We start from the raw sequence: 20,326 nt of genomic DNA on the forward strand, positions 1-20,326 counted from the left end.
GCTTTGACTCTGGAAAACAGTGACTGACATTTTTGCCTCTTTTCGGATATGCTGCAGACCAAACCACTAACTCTTTGTTTTTGGTTCATATCGATTCAGTCTGTCCAGTACCTAACTGATTGCTTGATTAATCGAAACAACAAGCTTCAGATTAATCAACGAAGAAAATAATAGTTAGTTTCAGCTCTAATTCAAATAACCAAAAAAGAGTGGAATTGATGAGGCAGAACAATTTCCAATTTGTTCATATTTTAGAGTGATGTATTTGTTAAAAAAAGGAAATAAATGATTAAATGTACAGACTTTTTTTCCGATAATTTTACATTATTAGCTGACATATTAACTGTAAAAATAAGTTAGCCAGTGTACGTGCAATATAAAAACAACAAAACATGCAGTCCATTCTTAATGACGTTAATTATCACTTGTAAGAATAAGTTAACCCTTGTTAAGTATACTTCATGTAACTTCTGGTGTATATTCTTGTTTTTCTCATGTTCTTCTCAACACCGTCGTTGAGACTTGTCCTTTTCGAATAACTTTGTTGTTTTTTAAAGCCAAAGAAAAAGCAAAACACATCAATTGATGCTTGCTAAAGGGAGGTCTTGCAGGAAACACTCCACACAATGTTATGTATATATTATATTTATACGTTCCACCTAATGTACGTACGTTAAACATTTATGTCTCTTTTTTTGTACATCAGTTGTGTAAAAAAAAATACTATACATTTGAAAGAGCTAAAGAAAATACATTTTAGGCATTTGTGTTACATTTAGCTGCTTAAATGTGAGACTGTATATTTTGGATACACGTGTCTATATACAGGCATGGAAAAAATAATTAGACCACCTTTATCTTCAGTTGACTGATCCATTTTAATGCCTGCTACAACTAAAGGCACATTTGTTTGGACAAATATAATGATGATAACAAATATAGCTCATGAGAGTTTGATTTAAGAAGTGATATCTAGCAACGTCCATGGTTTTCTTGATAATAACCAAAATCACTTAAGTTCTTACATGAATAGCTATAGCATTGTACTGCCAAAAAATGTAACTCTTATGAGCTATTTTTGTGGTCATTGTTATTATATTTGTGCAAACAAAGGTACCTTTAGTTGTATCAGGCATTACAATGAACATCTAATCTAATCATTTTTCCATGACTGTACATTTGATATTACGACTCAATTTCTGTGCTCACTGTTACTAAGCTTATGAAACTACACCAAACTCATGGTTCCTTAGTAAATAAAAGAACAAAACATATTTGGTCCCATTCACCTTTTGCTTTGAACAAGGGGTGGGCCTCAAACTACCGCTGACTCCTAGATGACATGCTTATGTAACAAAAAAAATCCAGTAAATGTGTCTGCAAAACTGAAATAAATAAATCATTTGCATCCAAAATTAGTAGTCGAACTTGTCAGGACCTGCCAGCCATTTGGAAGGAGGCTTTATTAGCTGAGGTGGCTTTCTATCTCCAGAGTATCGCTGCTTTGAAGTGCTCCATTCTGTCTTATCAGCAAGCTCGAGCCACTCGCCACAAGCTGTGCGCGCATGTGTGTGTGTGCGCGTGTGCGCGCGTGTGTGTGTATGCCAGCCATAGGGACAATGTGTTATCGCAGTATGCAGCCCTGTCCAATGTTTGTGCTACCAAGCAGCCTCGAATGCTTTGTGTCCTCCAGTTAGATTATCGTTTTGCCTTGGAAGCGTCACTCCCTACTCTTCAAGAAGAGCATGTCCTTGTGTGTGTCTGTGTCTGTGTGTGCGTGTGTGTGCGAGAGAGAGAGTGAGAGAGACGGAGTGAAGCCATGATTCAGAATACTGCAAATTGTGAAGACCACCACTATAACAACCCAGGTTTTCATACTAATTCACCCCTTTTTTTATTCACTTCCTGTCTTTCTGTCAATGTGAGAAACTTGCCAGGCTTGTTTGTCTTTCCTCCGTCGCCTTCTCACCCCCAGTAGCCACCCCCTTCAGCCTTTTGGTGTTGTTGATTTGCAGGCACTCTGTTTATTGAGTGAGAAGTCAGCAAGAGCACTGCAGGCTACAGAGTGCATGCAGGCAGATATATTCTGTCTTATAGCTGCATGGAGAAACCTCACTCGCACACATCCACAAGGATACTGTCTACATTTTGGGTGATTGGGTGTTTGCCTCCCAGGATGACTGACGGCAACTGTGTGGCCCTTTCAGTGAGGTGACAGATACACAACTCCAGGAACTAGTTTACTGCCTACCATTGTCTTGTCTTCCCCTTGCTTCACTGTATAGGTCAGCACAAAAACAATGGAAAATAATCAGGCATTTTAAACAGGAGACGAAAGCTTGTTTTCCACCAAGGAGAACAGTTCTGTTCGGTCGTATGTTATGAATGTAAGACAACCCTGAATATAAGACAACTCCTATTTCTCGAGACCCATGTTTGGAAAAAAAAAAAATCAAAGACAAAAAAGATCAAGTTAGTAATTTTCCATCCATCCATCGTCTATGCTGCTTATCCTCACACGGGTGTGATCGAGCCTATCCCGGCTGACTTGGTTGCGTCAATCGCAGGGCACATATAGACAAACAACCATTCACACTCATATTCATGTTAGCAATTTTTTGAAGTAACGTGTTGAGTAATTGTGGAATCACTGGTAGATATCATATTTCTTAGCTTCTCATCACTTGACAGATTACTCTGCTTCATTGATCACCATACGTGTGTGAGTGGCAGGAAGAAAAGCTCTGGCTCGCATGGGGAGAAATTATTTGACAACACTTAATGGTTTGTATGTATACATCCCTAGACCCCATATATAAGATCTCAAGTCTTTCAGACTTTTTTTGAGGGGAAAAATAATGTCCTATATTCATGTCAATGTGGTATATGCACATTTCTACGTGTGAACTGTCCATTTCCACCAAGCAGAATGATTCAGTTCAGTTTCATGTGCTGCACCGCTATCATTCCATTATAAACAGTCCCAAAATACCATAATTTCCGGACAATAGAGTGCACCGGTATATAAGTCACACCCACTAAATTTAAAGAGACAAAAAGATGTCTGTGTAGGTCACACCCATCTACAAGCTGCATGTGCCCATGTTGTCACATGGGATATTTAGTACACAGAAAGCTGTTACACAGAAAGATTTTTTCCAACTTTGAATTAAAAAAACGTTTTTTCCAAACAGTGCCGAACAGTGCGTGTAATACAACTAGTTGTAATACAACCAGAAAATTTGCTGTCGTCGCTGTCTTCATCCTCCTCTTTCCACACATAAAACACTAAAGTTGTCTTCTTCAGCCCCACAATTCCCTCGCCAACACCCCGCCGGTCTGTGTCGTTGTCGCTCCCAGCCCCACCCCCGCCCAGAGGCAAATCACCCACGGCTAGTGTGCTGTCCTCCCCAACGCAGCAGTCCAGCCCCCCGATACCTGCCGGCGACAGTGGACCTCCCGATACGGCGCCACACGTCTAAGATCCATTGGCAGACCTGAGCAAAAGCCCCTAGATCGATCGTCTTCAGCCTGAAAGCCGCATCACAAGCTCCTCTCCATGCATTCTCCATGACTGCTCCGAAGCACATAAGATGTCACAAGACCACAACGTGAGCGAGCGGCACAGTATTTAAACAATTAGTAGTAGTGAAGTAAAGGAGATTTCATGAGATTAGACCATAGCCATAAAGCCATAAATTTGCCGCACCGCTGTATAAGCCACAGGGTTCAAGGTTTAAGAAAAAGTAGTAGCTTATACACCGGTAATTACTGTTATATTATATATATATATATATATATATATATATATATATATATATATATATATATATATATATATATACGGCTGCGTAGGTAGCAGCCTCCTGTATCGATAAGAGTCAGCCATAAATCCTTAGATGAATTAATTAAATTACCTGGACCAATTATGGTTCATTTACCTTTTACAGAGGAAGATGAGAGCCTGGCATAAATACCCCAAGGCTATATCAACTTTTCAACACGCTTACAACTTTCCTTTAAAACACTGTGCTGCGGTATTATAGTTGATCATCAAAAATAATTAGCCGCCCATCTGAAGGTTCTGATCTTATCAAATCATCTCACTAAGCAGTTAGAGTCTGTTAAGTTGAATTAATTTCCTTTTTTTGCGATGCATGTGAAGAATGCCCCATGTATGTGACATTACGAAATGAGATTCAAGGTTCAGTCTTAAAAGTAGCAGTTCGAAATATTTTTTTTTGTTTCTGGTTGGAGGTCTCCACCTATATAAGTGCTAAATACGAGCAACAGCACATAACAAACAAGATCATATGTGCCAAGGTTTCTACATGCACTTCATTTGCATGCATGATGTGTCCTGGCTGGTCCACCAATTATAGCTCACTAAAGTAGATAAAGTAGGTTGTCATTAGTGATGGGAAACTTGATTCGTAAATCTTCGTTGAGCACCCTCGTTGAGCTTGGGTAGGAAGGGCAAAGGAGCGTTGATTTGAGGCAAGGACTAAATCTGTTGCTTTTTCCAACGAGGCTGATATGCATTTATACAAATGCAATTAGAGTTACATTTGCACAATTAATGACTTGTTGCCTAGTGACCTACCTGCCTCCCCTGACCACACGTCACTGATGTATCAGTTATCAATTTCTGCTCGAATTGTGCAAAATGTATGTGCTTAAAGTACATTTTTGCACATTTCCTGTGTTCTGTAGCTCCTGGTGGTTTTGTTGCGATAACTATTAGAATCAGTGGTGAATTTATTACTAAGTTATCATTTTACAGTATATATATATATTTCAAATATTTAAATTACTAAGGTATTGGTTTTAGACAAAATTTGGATGTTTTCCTTGTTTTAAGTGCCGATTCGGGTTGCAGTGTTTGCAGGTAATGCTGCAGCTATTCTGATGATAGAAAAACACTTGATGGTGATTATTTCATAATATCTATCCATGTGCGACGACAACATAGTGCAGAGTTAACAGCTTTTGAAGAGTTCTTGACACTCTTTCTGTTAATCAGCATCAAGAATGACTTGATGACATACTGTAGCCAATGCGCATTTACGGTAGTCTAAATGTACATTTCTACATTTCTTTATAAAAGTTTGATGTAGTGTAGCTGTTATGTCACGTCCGCTATTTCCCTGTAGCGTCTTTTAACAGCATCTTGAATGACGCTTATGATTAATTCATGGCATTACAAGGTATTTTTTTCATTTTTGACAGACCTGGAAATGGGAGCAAATGCAACCAAAAGAGTGTTGGGTTTTGAGGAGGAGAAATGGGAATGATGAGAACAACAAGTATGGGCTAGAAAGTTGTGAGTGAGCAATCAACTCTGAAAATGTCAGGTGGAAAATGTCAAGAGAGCAGCAGAGGAGAAGAAAAGACTCAGATGCGATGGCCCCTTGCCTATGATGCTCGCAGGCTTTTGTGTTGCCTCACCCCAAGCTGCCAGCCCTGTGTTTTCAGCCTTGTACTCAAATGACAGCAGACATCACCCTCAGCAGACACACACATAAACACACACTCACACTATTACTGTTGTGGCAAGCCTCCTAATCGTGCATCCCACACACAGACACTTTTTTCTCCACACACACACACATACACACACGCAAACAGATTGACAGCTCGTCCCTAGGCCACCGCTGACACTCATGATTGATGGCAATGTTCTGTGGAGAATGCATAAGGCAGGGGCAGCAATGATTCAGGAACAGGCAGCAGCACAGTTTAGGTAGACTGACTTGTGGAGGGAGCCAGTGTACAGAATGTACAGCAGGATGTTTCACGGCTGTCAGTCAAGCAGTCAGGCGAGGGGAGCAACACAGAAGGAAGGTGGTTTTCATTAAAGTCCACAGAAAGGGGTCAACTTGTGGTCACTATAAATAATGTAATATAAAGACCCACAAAGACCTACTCCTCATTTTGTGCGCTCTTATTCACAGACAAAGGAGTGTGCTAATTTCGCTAAATCAATGGTAACAAGCAGTGCAGTTAAAAGGAAGAGACTGAATGACCTTGCATAGATTTTTTGAATAAAGCTCATTTAGTTGATTGGCATTGCAGTGCAGTAAACATCGCTTCCCGAAAGTGCAAAGCGAGCATCAACAATATGACTATTTTTGTCTTCTCTTTTTGGTTTGGGTAAAAACTAGGGATGAGCAACTATAAGGAAAATCGATCCTTTAATTTATGATGGGAGAATTACACTGTGAATATTCTGAATTCCTGTTTGTATGCCAGTGATACAGTAGCCACCCATCCATCCTTTATGCTGCTTATCCGCACGAGGGTCGTGGGTATGCTGGAGCCTATCCCAGCTGACTTTGAGTGAGAGACGGGGTACACTCTGGACTGGCCGCCAGCCAACAGACAAACAAGCGTTCACTATCACATTCATACCTATGGACAATTTGGAGTCAGTGATACAGAATATTGAGCGGAATAATGCTGCCCAGAGGAGTAGTGCCATTGTGTGGGTCGATGAAATTAACAGTGCCTCTTCTAGCTGCAACCAAATATTTCCTCAAGACACAATAAATCAGCAGTTTCACAGAATTATTATCAATAAATTAATCAATTCATATGCCCCTCTCTTGTAAAAACAGCACTAAAGATGACATAGGGACAGCACAAGTCCTCCCTGTTAAAGTTTTGTCTAAGAGCATGTTTAATTAAACATGTGAGTCCTATCCGTGCCGAGGCCTCTATGAGGGAATTGTGTAAATATTTCCCTTTATCTAATACTCCATAATGCAATATTGATTTGCGCCACACACAGCTGCAGCAGCAGGTTATAGGAGATAGGATGAGACACGCCGCTATAGTATGTTCACTTGGAGAGGCGCTCCTTTCCTTTCACTTCTTATCATCTCATCCTTTCATTGTTTTTTTCTGACCTCAGTGTGAATAATTGAGCTTATTTTACAATGAATATTGATGTAGAAAATATCTCACATACTTCACATTAAAGGGACTTTGCCGCCTCCCATGATGTCGCACTAGTGTGAATCATGCATGACACAGCAAGAATGAGAATTGTATGACTACAGTATAGTGCACAGTAATATAAAATATGAGAATATACGGTGCAACACTATATTATATACATCATATATAGAGTATGAGCTGCCCAGAGGAATTGTGCCGTAGTGGATGTAGCTCATCTCCATGACAGTGATGTAATGCTATGTATTTATTATTGTGTATAAAACAAATGTAACCTGCCTGGTTACATTTGTAACCCACCCATGTAACCCATCTCTGCACACGCCAGGTCCACTGTGTGAAAGTCCAAAACGCTAGCCATCAACCTAAAAGCCAGAGCTGTCAACCTGATGTCTGTCATGACTTTTAAAGCTTCAGGAAGTGAGTTTTACAACTTACGCTCGCACAAACAGGCACAACATCAAATTAAAAGCTCAAAATGAATACAGAGTCACCATTGGTATGAGCCTGGAGTTTGTTTTTCAGCAAGATTATAACATATTGTTTGCTGTGTGGGTGACTGCAGTGTGCTGGCATTAATTAACTTGAGGTTGTGCACTGAACAAATATGCACATTAGCGCTCAAAACAGACATAAAAGCATCATACCTTACTTTTATGCATTGACACTCAGCATCAGCATTTGGAAACAAAGTTGAGGCGACAGAAGAACAGGAAAAACATAAGTTGATCTGTGCAACGTCAAAAAAAGTAAGCACATGGACACAACTATGGTGCGTTCAAAGGCCGACAAACAAAATGGGAAGGGTCACCGCTCTCAGAAACACAATGAAACAAAATTACCTAAACATGGAAAAATGGTTGGAACCCTATTTTGGTTGGGGGACCCCAGCTCAACTATCCATCACATATGCAAACCAGTTATTTTGCCGTTTCATAATTTTGTTATGTAACAAATGTAACATGTAATTATGTTATATGTAACATGTAACACCTACTTGAAATTTGATGCTATCGTTGTACTGAAGTCTGTATTTCTTGTGCTTACTTTTGTCTTTCTGTTTCATTCGTAGACTTCCGCCCACCTATGATCCCTCCCAACAGAGGATCAGGAGGCGCAGTTGGTGGGGGCGCCACCTCCTCTTCCTCTTCCACCACAACTCGCTCTCCCCCTTACTTCACCACCCTACGGCCTCTCCTCACGACTTCACCCGGCCAGCGCTACCGAACCACCACGACAGTTCGGCAGCCTGTCATAAATCCTGCCGGCGGTTCACCGTCTGACAGCAATCAGATTCCAGACACAAGCCGCAAAGCTGGCGGACGCTACCCTCCAGTGCAGTTGCCCCCGGCGGCCCCTCAGCCCCCAGCTTTGCCTCCCCAAGACTTTTGTAGTCCAAGATTGACGGCTGATATTTCGTGGCCTCGGACACAACAAGGCCAACTCGCCAAGCAGCCGTGCCCTGTCGGGACACTTGGTAAGAAACATTGTCGGATGATGACACTGTGTGAAATCTTTATGTTCAAAGTATCTGCTACTAATTAGGATTTTGCCACTTATTAGTGCCTTTTTCAATGTACATGTTCCAAGGAATGTTGTAACATTGTAAATCCTCTTGGAGTCAAGGCAAGGATTTTTTTAATAATCTCTAAACTAATCCCTAAAGTGATGACCCAGTGTTTTATATAGAATATTACTCACAGCATACACGTACTGTACCTTCATGGGATACATTCTTCATGTTAATTTGCTTACATGACAAAGGCCCCTTTTCGTACTTCCCTGTGGGCACCACATGAAGTGTTTGTGTCTTTGGGTGAATGTCAGCGCTGTCTCACCCTGTTAGTTTTGCTGGTCTTGCAGGCGTTGCCACATACATGTGCATGGCTCATGTGGGCTACTGGGATCCTCAAGGCCCTGACCTCAGCAACTGCACGTCACCTTGGGTCAACCACATCATGCAGAAAGTAAGTCTGGATGTTTCTGCCAGCCCTTGTGAGTTGGAGTTGAAGGCATGCGTGGAATGATGGTTTCCTGGAGTGTAATTTCTCACGCGTAGAGATGCATTGACCACAGGGAGTGATTTATTCCACATGTATCCATCTCCATTTGTCAAGCTAACTCGTGCTTCAAATAGACAACATTGAATATAGTTATAATATAGCTGTTGATCATACTTAAACTGTGTTTATTTAGTTGCCTACACTTCTGTTCCACAAATCAAGATTTTTCTGTAAAATGATCAAGATCAAGCTTCCAAAGAGAGATAAGAGATACAAGAGAGATAAAATGTATTACAGTGGAACCTTCAGAGTTGAACGCTTCTGAGATGGTACAATTTGGAATTCAACTATTTTTTCATTCAAATCATCAAAATAAATTAATAACACATTATTCTAACTTATTGTTATTAACAGCGGTTACCTTCTTTTTAACCTTGCAACAATTTAGAATATAACACATTGAAACGCATGAGGCCCGACTTATACATTTATCATTAAATATTCATGATAGTAATATTTACATACTGTATATGTTAGTGATATTAACAGTGATTAAGTTCATTTCGAGATTTTCCAAGGGATGATGTAGTGAAACACCGTACTAACTCAAATATAGAACGACCCTGAATATAAGACGTCATTTTTTGAAGACCCATTTTTGGAAAAAATATTTTATAAGTCAAAAAATGACAAAATTAATGTAGTTTTAAATTATGTTTTCAATATAGATTGTAATAAAAAATATTTCTCAGCTTAACTCGTCTTCTGCTGTTTGCCAGTGGTTCTTGACTGCATCTCTGCAAGTCACTCCAGTGTGCGTGAGTGACAGAGAGAAAAGCTCTGACTCGTTTGTGGAAAAATGGCTTGGCACCTTCTGTTGGTTTGCACGTATAAATCTGTAGACCCTAAATAGAAGATGACCAGTCTTTTTAAAATGTTTTTCTAGGGAACAAATACCGTCTTGTATTTGAGTCAATATGGTAACTCTTTGTGTGACATTTAAGGATGTTAAAATCATACAACAGATAGTTTGACCTTAGAGGTTCTGATGTATAAGTGTTATTGTATCCAATGTCTTTCATGAGCAAAATGTAATATTTGTATTGTACCCTGTGTTCTAACGCTCTGTTTGTATGTCGTCTCCTCACCATCCTCCTCAACTTTCCCTATAACTTTTTCTCCTTGCTCCAACTCCATCCATCATTCATTATCACTCCCCACTGTGTCCCTCCGTGTTTGGATCCAGCTCCGGTCGGGTGAGACAGCAGCCATTGTGGCAAGGGAACTGGCAGAGCAGACCAAAGGGCTCCTGCGTCCTGGGGATGTGCCTTCCACTGTGCGGGCCATGGCCCAGCTAGTGGAGCTGCTCGACGTGCAGCTCAGGAACCTTACACCTGGGGGAAAGGACAGCGCTGCCCGCAGTCTCACCAAGGTACAGTAGGTCAATATGTTAAGATTGATTTGTGGGGATGCGACCTGAAGCACAGACAATGCCATTTGTGACTCTAACATAGTTCAAGTACACTTTTTAGGTTGTGATATCCATCACATAAACTGGATTTACCAAAATGATGCTCAGTTTGATCGAATGATTGTGCTCATAGCTTGCAAGAACTTTTGATTCTTTCATGTAGTGAAATAAGGTATCCACAATATTAGAAACACATCTCAGTGCAATGCAAAGCAGTTTGACACTACTGCAAACGACAACCACAATAATAAGATATTGTGAAATTAATACTGCTCTGACAATCTCAATCAAAGCTGTGCAGTTGTATAACCAATGAAGTTCTTGCAGTGCGTTCTTTACTACTTGAATATTTCATATTTCGCAGCCACATGAAAGTACAGTAAACGACAAAGTTTTAGTGTGTACTTCAAAATGACATGATTGGAAAGTCGATCCCGTGCATGCAGAGGATCTGTTTTATCGGCAGCGATTTAGTTGTGTAGTTTGTTCATGTAGGCATTCATTAAAATCAGCTAAGTCACTGGGGACTCGCTGACTGGCTTCCTCGGTTGTCTAATTGACTCGCTGACTCGTTTAATGGGAGACTGTTCGTTGATTGTCTTTGCTGAGGTCAACAGTGAGAGGCCGACTTTGGGAGCGAGACTGGCAGATGCTGCCAACTCTTGTACACTCACTCACACACACACGCACACACACACTTAATTTTTTTTTCTTTACTTTCTGAGTAGCTGGGTCCGCACCAATTTACACCTATTTACATTTCTTTCTTGCTACCGGCCGTGCTCTTTCGTTATTTGGAATTAACACACGTGCAAGTAGAGTCTATTCATCTGTGATTTAACGTTGGCCAAATGGCTACTTATTATTATTATTAAAGGCTGAATTTGCACAAAAGTAGTACTCACTACAAGAGGAGAAAAGCGGCGCTTCTGATCTCATTAATGATGCAATTACCTGACAATATCACTGCATTTTTGCTAGATGACCTATCATTTTAGAGTGGGCTAGATTAAAAGCCAAAATGCACTTTACAGTAGACGCAGACGTTGAATGAAATAAATGGTGATATGAAAATGAGACAAGTCATTCATACATTATTGTTGCTCTCTGTTGAAAATGTCAAGGTTTTGTCTGATGGCGGACTCAGATGCAGAGATGAGTCGATGAGTCGATGGTGGAGATTACAGTAATCCCTTGTTTGTTGCGGTTAATTAGGTCCAAACCCGATTGTGATAAGTGAATTTCCACGAAGTAGGAGTTCTTATTTATAAATGTAATATTTTTGTAGTTAGAGCATAGAAAACCTACCGTATTTACGACCTTCTATACAAGTTTACACGTGAAATATCACCCAACCCATAATCGCCTTGAGTTGAGGTTTAGCTTTTTGCTTTACTGTACCTGGGTTACAGCCGCAACAGTAGCCCGTGTTATTATATACTCATTAATATTATTATTATTATTATTACATTATTATTATTGTTGTGCCTGACTGTGAGATAACCTGCAATATAAGCCTGTTGCTCCGGCGATCAAGACTGGTGATTGTGTGTCTGACACCTAGTGACCAGTGTAGAATACTACATACCACAATTTAATATTTATATTTTACTAATAATACCGTAGGATGTATTCAATTACGAGACAGTATGATTTATTCATTGATTATTTTTTTAAGGTGATGGACTACTGTTATATTCTTTACAACAAAGAAGTCCATAAGGCACAAGAAGGTTAAAGGCCAGTAAGGAAAAAACTCAGGAGGCTGCAGCGGGGCTGAGCTGAGCCAGGAGAGCAAAAAGGGCAAAAGAGAGCTACAGCAAAAGGCTAGTAAGCCTAAAACTTACAGAAGTGCAAGAGGTTATAAGATACAGTCAAGCATAAACAGGAATGGGAGGCGAAGCTCCACGCAGAAGTACAAACAAAGCCCAAGAAATGCGATGGTTAGCAAGTGGGACCTAGCGTGTCTCCTGGCTCCACCCCGGACCGGGAACGGAAGCGTCTGGAACAATAAAAACCTGTAGAGAGCAGCACAACAAAATGACAGATATAAATATGGAATGTGACTGAAAATCCTGCATCTCGACTTCATGATGATGTTCTCATGAATTTTGAAAATAAAAATTATAGAGCCAAGCAAGCAAAGAGGTCTTATAAATACAGTAGATGTTGTTTTTTGTGTACTGCACATTAAAATATACCAATCTGTGTTTTTGGTATTAAATCCATTTGTAGTATGTTTTTATGAAATAAACAGTTGTGGCCCCTTGAAGAAAAAAGGACAGTGACTTTTTTTAGGGTTTTGTTTTTTTTACTAGTCAGATTGTTAATGATATGTTGACGTAAAAGGCCAGTATATTTACATAACTCTACAGTATATTTATTGAAAAACTGAAATAGCCAAGCTACTATTAAACAGTAAAAGGTGTGAAATTTTGCTGCATGCTTTTAATGGGGGGAAATTAGCACCATCTGGTGGGCAAATATGAAAATGAAAAATTAAAAACCAAAAGTCCAAATTTAAAACCTAACATCGATATTTGCAAAAGATTCTTTGAAGATAAATGTGGGATCAAACAAGTGAATTTCTTTTGTCATTAGGAAGAAATGTGTCGGCATTTTTGTCTATTTTCCACAGGAGCCTAATTTAAGGACAAAAGATGACACAGTATTTTTCAAAAATAATATCCTTAGCAAAATTGACCTATTATTCATTCAACACAGCCAACATGGCTTGGAAATTTTAAAAAATGAAAATGGTACAAAAGGTCCCAAGGATCTCTTAATGTTTAATTTAGCTAAAAACGTTAGCGGTCTCAAATAAATGGTACAAAGAATAAGCAAGACAAAAATGGTTTGGTATGTAGAATGAAAATAAAGGTGAGTGAGAAGAAGAATGAAACGTTTCAACTCCTTGAAGTCTACATGTGTGGCATTAATGACATAGCTGTGTGTTGTGTGTGTGTGTGTGTGTGTGTGTGTGTCTTCCTGCTCTCCTGAGACTACGTGTGTGTGTGATTGAGAGGTGTTACATTGCTAACAGCTGAATTGTTTGAATTTACAGCTTCAGAAGAGAGAGAGGTCCTGCAGGTTTTTCACACAGGTATTTCCGCTTTCTGGTATCCGTTGATTACTTTGCCACCCCCCACTTTTTTTTCTTTTTTTTTTTTAAGAGTGTGTGTTTGTTTCACACTCAGCATGTGCAGCTTGTGTGTGTGAGATCACACATCTATAACGCGCAATGTTGGATTCTAATTGTACTCTGCAGCTGATGTCTTTCAATTTGTATTGAAACCCTTTGAGGAGGGAGGTAATTTGGCTCCATTCCCGTCCAGAAGTATAATAAATCATCAGAATCAAGCATCCACAGGTGACAATAGTTTCATCTCCTCCAAGGGTTTGCTTTCTTTGTTTTCATTTCCATTTTTTTCTTCTTTTGCATTTGCAATCAGTGGTTCAGATAAGAGACCATGATCAATATCAATAGTAGCTCATCTATTTTGCAGGACCATGTGCTGGGTTGTAAACGGGCCTGCCTGGAAGCAAATGACTTGCTATCCATCTCCATTCATTGAAATGTCGTCTCTGCTGCCGCTGCTGCAACAGAGAGAGTGAAGTGATGGATAGTTTGTTGCGTACTAGTTCCTGATCATGGTCTCGCTCCTTTAAAATCATTCTAACTTGTGTGTGGTTGGCTCAGTGTTCATGTCTTCTTTGTCCTGTCGATTGTGGCATGCTTTGTTTTGGGTTAAGGAACATTGATTTTAATGTACCGTAATTTCCGGATTATAGTGTGCGCCGGTATTTAAGCCTCAAATGTAACTAAATTTAAAGACAAACACATATGTGTACATACTGTATATAAGATGCACCCATCAATAAGCCGCAGGTATCCATGTCGTAAACATGGCATATTTAGTATACAGAAAGATGCTACACAGAATGATTTTTTAATTTTTAATTAAATAAATGCTTTTTACCAAACTGTGCCGAACTGCGTGTGTAATACGACTGGTTAAACAGTAGCCTACCAGAAAAGTCATGTATTGCTGTCCTCGTCCTCCTCTTTAGAACTAAAACCACTAAAGTCGTCCTCTTCGATTGTTGTAACGAACAGCCCCACAATTCCCTCATAACACACGGCACCGGTCTCTCTCCTGTTTTTTGTGGTCGCTACCAGCGTCACCCCTGCCCCGAGGCAAATCAGCCTCTGAGCCCGTGCTGTCTTCCCCAGCACGCAGCAGTCCACTCTCCCGAAACCCGCCGCCGACAGTGGACCTCCCGACACCGCTCCATGCTCCACCAGCAGACCTGAGCAAAAGGCACTAGATTGATCGCCTTCAACCTGAAAGCCGCGCACCGCAGTATCGGTATCGCTGATACCACCTGAATTTTACTCAGTCTCGAGTCGGATAAAGAAATCAGTGGTAACGCAATCACAAAGGATGAGGGCACACTCACAAAAAACACAAAATGGCTGCTCCGAAGCACACAGGATGTCACGAGACCAAGACATGACCACAAATTAGCTGCATCACTGTACAGTGTAAGCTGCAGGGTTCAAAGCGTGACAAAAAGTAGCAGCTTATACACCGGAAATTAGGGTACTCTAACTACAATGGCACTCAGAGCGGAGATCTCAATCAATGATAAACAATCCTAATTTCCATATGCTCTTTTTCCACTGCAATAGCTACATGGGTCACCTTGCTAAGACCAATTTCTACCTTGAAGGTCCCCTTGTTATACTATTTTTTAACATCGTTAAATCAGTCTCAGAGATCACCAGGGGCGGATCTAGCTTTTTTGAAAAGGGGGGTGTGGAAATGGAGCTGGGGTTGTGGGGGCCCTCCCCCAGAAAAAATTTTTAAATTAGACCTCATTTCCTGCAATCTGGTGATATCTGAGGTGACTGGAATCGAGGATGGTTTATCATTTTATTAGCTTTTATTGTGGCAAAAAAAAATCATGCGTGCCTCAAAACGGGGGGGGGGTGTACACCCCCCACACCCCCCTCTAAATCCGCGCCTGATCACACAACAGTGTATTCAATGTGAGTTGGCCAAAATAGCCTTGATGCTGGAATTTACAGTAGACAGTTTAAAAGTGCTTTTATAAACCTTACCGGGGACACGCCATTTTGTGTGTCTGTCGCTTTAATGCTAATGAGCTGTGTTTGTCCATGCCTGTCTCTGATGGAGTGTGTGTCTGCAAGAAGTGTGATTGTGCACTTTATCCACTTCTTACATACACACTGTAACTTTGCACTTGCCAAATGTAATAGATGTCATATATCACGTACAACAACGTAACATCAAGGAGTGGGAGGAGGACATAAACATCAACAACACTAGCATAGCTATGTGAGCTACAGTGCATTACAACATTACAGTCACATGTTAACAGCAACATCATGCTATATTAGCCTATTCACTGAAGGAAAAACCAAATAATCGAACTTAACAGCTCCCACACCTGCAGCTGATTAATGGATAGTTGGCAGAGCTGCAGGCTCTATTTTAAGATGTGTAGCAAAGCCTGCATTTTTACCAGGCTGGGTTAATCTGTCAGAACATCATTAAAAACTCAATTTTGCATCATACTCAAACTCAAACTGATCGACTACACCTTCGTAGATAACCACCTCATGAATGTGTATGCATTTTAGCATTATGCATTATGCATCTGAGAATATGTCTAAAAATTAAATTGCAATACATGAATTCATCCAGTGTGGTGTTGTTTGGGTAATCCTGCAAACTAACAAAAAGATATGGAGGGAAGGCTTCTCAAATTGCCAGCAAAACAGGAAAACATTTTACTGTGTCACATCAAAATTTGATGTGTACTTTCTTGGCCCTTGTTCCACCCTTCTAAAAACTTTAGTGGAAGTTGAAACAAAGAAAGTACAATGGCGCTCGAGAATGTGGATTTTGAACTGAATATTGTCAGTGTTAAAATGCACACATTAAAGCATTTTGACAAAAAAAAAATCCCGACATTTGTACAAAAATCAAAGAAAGAATCCTTGATCTGTACCAAAAGTGAATGAGCTCCTAAGGCTGTTTTTACATATTCCTATTAACAAACAAAACAAAACAAAACTTTCTCGGTGGAGGTAATAACACAAGAACAAGGCACCGCTAGACCTGCCTCATCTGTGTATCTGCCCACAGGATCTAATTTTTGCTCCCCTACACATGCACACCCGAGCTCTTTTTCTCCTTATGCAGGCTTTTTTTTCCCCAGCCTACCCCCCACCCATCCCCCTTTTGCAGAAAGTCTCCACGTCAGCACTAGTCAGCAATGTCACATCATAGAATATGGCTGAGAACTGTATGTGAGCTGACACACACGCGACACACACGTCGCAAATGTATAAATATAACTTCCCTGATGATCTTACACTGTCACATCACAGCTGCGTGCAGTTTTTGATGCCTTTCCTTCGATCTATCGGCTCCATACCCTCAGACGGGTCCTTCCAGGTTCAAAACATTACATCACACACGCTGAGGGTTGGGTGGGGTGTGGAAGTGATCGATTATATAATTAGCCTCTGTAATGAAAACAAAATTATACCAGCGGTCCTTTACTCTGCCAGATAGAAATGTGCGTGATTAGGGATGTGGTGTGTTGCTGCCCTCTCCTCGTTAATTATCCGCAGCACTAATTGTCAAGTGAGGAGAGCATGCAGGAGGTTTGGGTTCTTAATAGAGATGAAAAATAATTGAATTCTCTCACTACTTTCTCTCTCTCTCTTTCTCAGACACACACACACACACACATTTTGTCCGGGGAACTGGGGACTCGTTTCATGTATACTAAATTGGCAATTTATTCATGATGAAGTTGGTTATTTGGGGAGGTTTTGATGCTGCGGGCTGCTTGATGGAGGGAGGTTGAGTGTGCAAGGTGCATTGAAGGAAGGAAAGAGTATAGGGGGATGGGAATGGGGCACAATTTCCTTGATCGACAACGGAGAAAATTAAAGATCAATTATTTGGTTGATTGTATCGTATAGGTCTGAGTGGGTGGTAAATTAAATTAAAATCCAAATGAGATGTAACTGATGACAGTGTGTGACAATAACATGCAAGTCAATCAAAAGTGAAGAAACATACAGTACCTACAAAAAGTGAGTACACCCACCACATTTCAGCAACAGTTTTTATTGCAGTATGTCTGAAACTGAAACTTGGATATTCTTACTGAGTAGTGCAGTATAGATTTACTCTCCACGGAAAGTGATGCACACATCCAGTGTCTGAACTAGCTGGCAACACAATTGAGTAGCAAGATAATTGTGTCTTGTCTACAGTCATGGCTTGGTGGTGGTTGCACCATGGGCAGGGGCTGCATGAATGCTGCCGGACGGGAAACATAAATTCCAAAATACATGTACTGTGTCATTCTAAGTTAGAGCATTAGAACATTCCCAAGCACACATCCAAGATACAGTTCTGTACAGTATTATTACAGTTTGAGTTAGTATGGCATCAAAGGAACGATTACGGTAACTAGATGAGTTGAACCCCGTGAGGAGAGGCTGAGGTGAATGATTCTGAAACAGTCTTTAATACAAACAACACAAAACCACGGTGCAAGGTGAAAAAAATCACTCTCACACTTATTTTCACACTTTCCGTTCGGTACGCTGGTCCAGACCAAAAAAAAAGAGTTATTTTTATATTCCCCTCTTTCTATCAACTCGGATTTCATGAAATATATCTAAAATAAAGCTTTAAAGAGCACTGTAGCTGTCACACGCAGAGGGAGAGAGTGGAGCAGAGAGACAGCACTTCTGATGCATTTTCTCTTATGTACAGTATTTGTAATTTCTGAGTTATTTTTACTGTAATTTTAATGCTAGTCTGTGTCTTTGGTCTGTGACGCGTTCACACACAACCACAGTTCACTTGTAGTTGGGCCCAGAGAGACCCATCTCTCAAGGCTATCATGTTGGTCTTCCTCAGGCCACAAGCTGCTTGCAACAGCGCCTGTACTGCTTGCAGCGAAGTAGTGCACTCTTAATTACACTTACACAACAATCTATTTGGTTACTATGGATGTAGACATCTAAATGGCTGTGATTCTTACGAAAGGAACGATAAAAGGGGCAGTGAGGACATAGCGATGCTCGATGACAATGTCTAATGTGCCCTCTATTTACGGATGGTGGGTCAGAATATGGCATGCTGTGAATTTTAAGCCTGATTTAGCGCCATACTCTTTCCTTAAGGAAAAACAGAACAGAACTTCAACAACAAATGACAGAAAAGCCTGCTTCTCTGATGAGAGCTCTCTCAAAAACAAGCACAGTCAAGCGAAGAAGATTTTCTTCCCTACTTTTACATTTGAATGCTGTCAGTTAAAAAGTGCGCCTCACAGTGCAGTACACACTCGCCGTCCATGCACGCACATACACCCCTCGCCTAGCTGCGAGAAGTAGAACAGGCCGTCTCTCGTCTGTCTTACCGCTCTTGTTTACGCTGGATTACCCCGACGCTTCAAAGCATTTCACTTCTGCCCCATTTACTGGTGTATATGTGTGTGTGGACATACGCAAATGCGCATTATGCGCATACACACATGTAGAAATGCACACCCTGATCTGTTCCTGCAGAATGAGAGAGGAGCCCCTTCAAAAAGGTCACAATTTTAGCCCTTAAGTCATCGTACATGTGCGTATGGCGATGTATACGTATATTTTTTCCACCTTACCGTCTCATAGCAGAGAATGACATTCAATACAAAAAAAAGTGAAATTGAAAATGCAAGATTATCAAAAGTTCAATAAAAAGCTGTGAGAAGTTTAATGAGAGAAGACGGGAGGGAGGGTGGGTGGTTGGTGGTTATCTGAAACACATCAAAGTGCAGCATGAGGGAATGGAAAACAGCAGCGCTGCTCTCGCATGAGCCTGCACTGAGAATAGTCTCAGCAAGTGGAGCAGAATGATGCACTGCAAAGCCTCTCCGCTACATCCCCCCCAACATGAACATACACACACACACATACAATTGTAAACCTGCATATTAAACAAAAAGGCGCCCACACACTGTTTTTCAGATCTTTTCTATGCCCCAGTATGAAAAAGAAACCACTACGCAGGAGTCCACAATAATTACCCATATGGCAGTGCCCATTGCCTAACTAGAAATGCATGATTTTAGATGGTCAAGATGGCTAAGGATCTCACGGGAGACCTTGTCATTCCAACATGCAACTCTGACAAAAATAAATTAATTAATTAATCCAGAACATTTACAATGGGATCATGTTGAGATCTCAATTATGGTTTTAAACATAGAAGATATGACTTAAGTCGTTCTGCAAACCAAAAAGTATCTGTGGTGTACAAAGAACTATAAACCCCAGTGTATCCCAACCACAAAAATGCATCTTACACTGAAAAAAACTAGTAACATTTACTAGTAACTTTTTGCACAACGACATTCTAATTAGACTGTAAATCAAATACTATAAATTCCAGTGTATAAGTCGCACGTGTCCGCGTCATAAAATGGCATATTGTGGCGCGCACGAGTCCGTGGGGACCAGGCAGTTCTTTATTTGACAGGAGCCAATCATGAGCTATGAAAAAAGTCACGAGTCTGACTCACGGTGTCATCCTACAAACAACACAAAACTCATCATACAGCAACTTAACACTCAAAAGGTATACCTCTTAAATATACAAACATATACCAATACGAATAAAAAAATAACATTTAGTGTTCCTATACAGCATTTCGTTTGAGTAAAGCATTTCATTGGAGGACAAGCAGCAACGAAAATTGATGGATGGCGCTGCAATGCTGCCTCTGTCCAGCCAGAGGAGCCCAAAGGGAGGCTGACATCACTGCAGCACCCCAATGAATGTGTTGCTCAGAT

The 20,326-nt window shown here is 40.5% G+C and overlaps 1 protein-coding gene across 15 annotated transcripts in view; it reads left to right on the forward strand.

The window, feature by feature from the left end:
* The window catches only part of adgrl3.1 (adhesion G protein-coupled receptor L3.1), a 194,045-nt gene that overhangs the window by 121,454 nt on the left and 52,265 nt on the right, over positions 1-20,326 (forward strand). For 12 of the 15 annotated variants that reach the window (XM_054778902.1, XM_054778901.1, XM_054778906.1 and 9 more), the window contains 4 exons: positions 8,030-8,434; positions 8,821-8,924; positions 10,207-10,392; positions 13,496-13,534. In XM_054778902.1, coding sequence (XP_054634877.1) covers positions 8,030-8,434; positions 8,821-8,924; positions 10,207-10,392; positions 13,496-13,534 — 734 coding nt within the window. The remainder of the gene's footprint in view (positions 1-8,029; positions 8,435-8,820; positions 8,925-10,206; positions 10,393-13,495; positions 13,535-20,326) is intronic. The other 3 variants (XM_054778917.1, XM_054778904.1, XM_054778916.1) reach the window with 1 other exon arrangement.

Source organism: Dunckerocampus dactyliophorus, chromosome 6 (assembly GCF_027744805.1).
Source record: "Dunckerocampus dactyliophorus isolate RoL2022-P2 chromosome 6, RoL_Ddac_1.1, whole genome shotgun sequence".
Lineage (NCBI taxonomy): Eukaryota > Metazoa > Chordata > Actinopteri > Syngnathiformes > Syngnathidae > Dunckerocampus > Dunckerocampus dactyliophorus.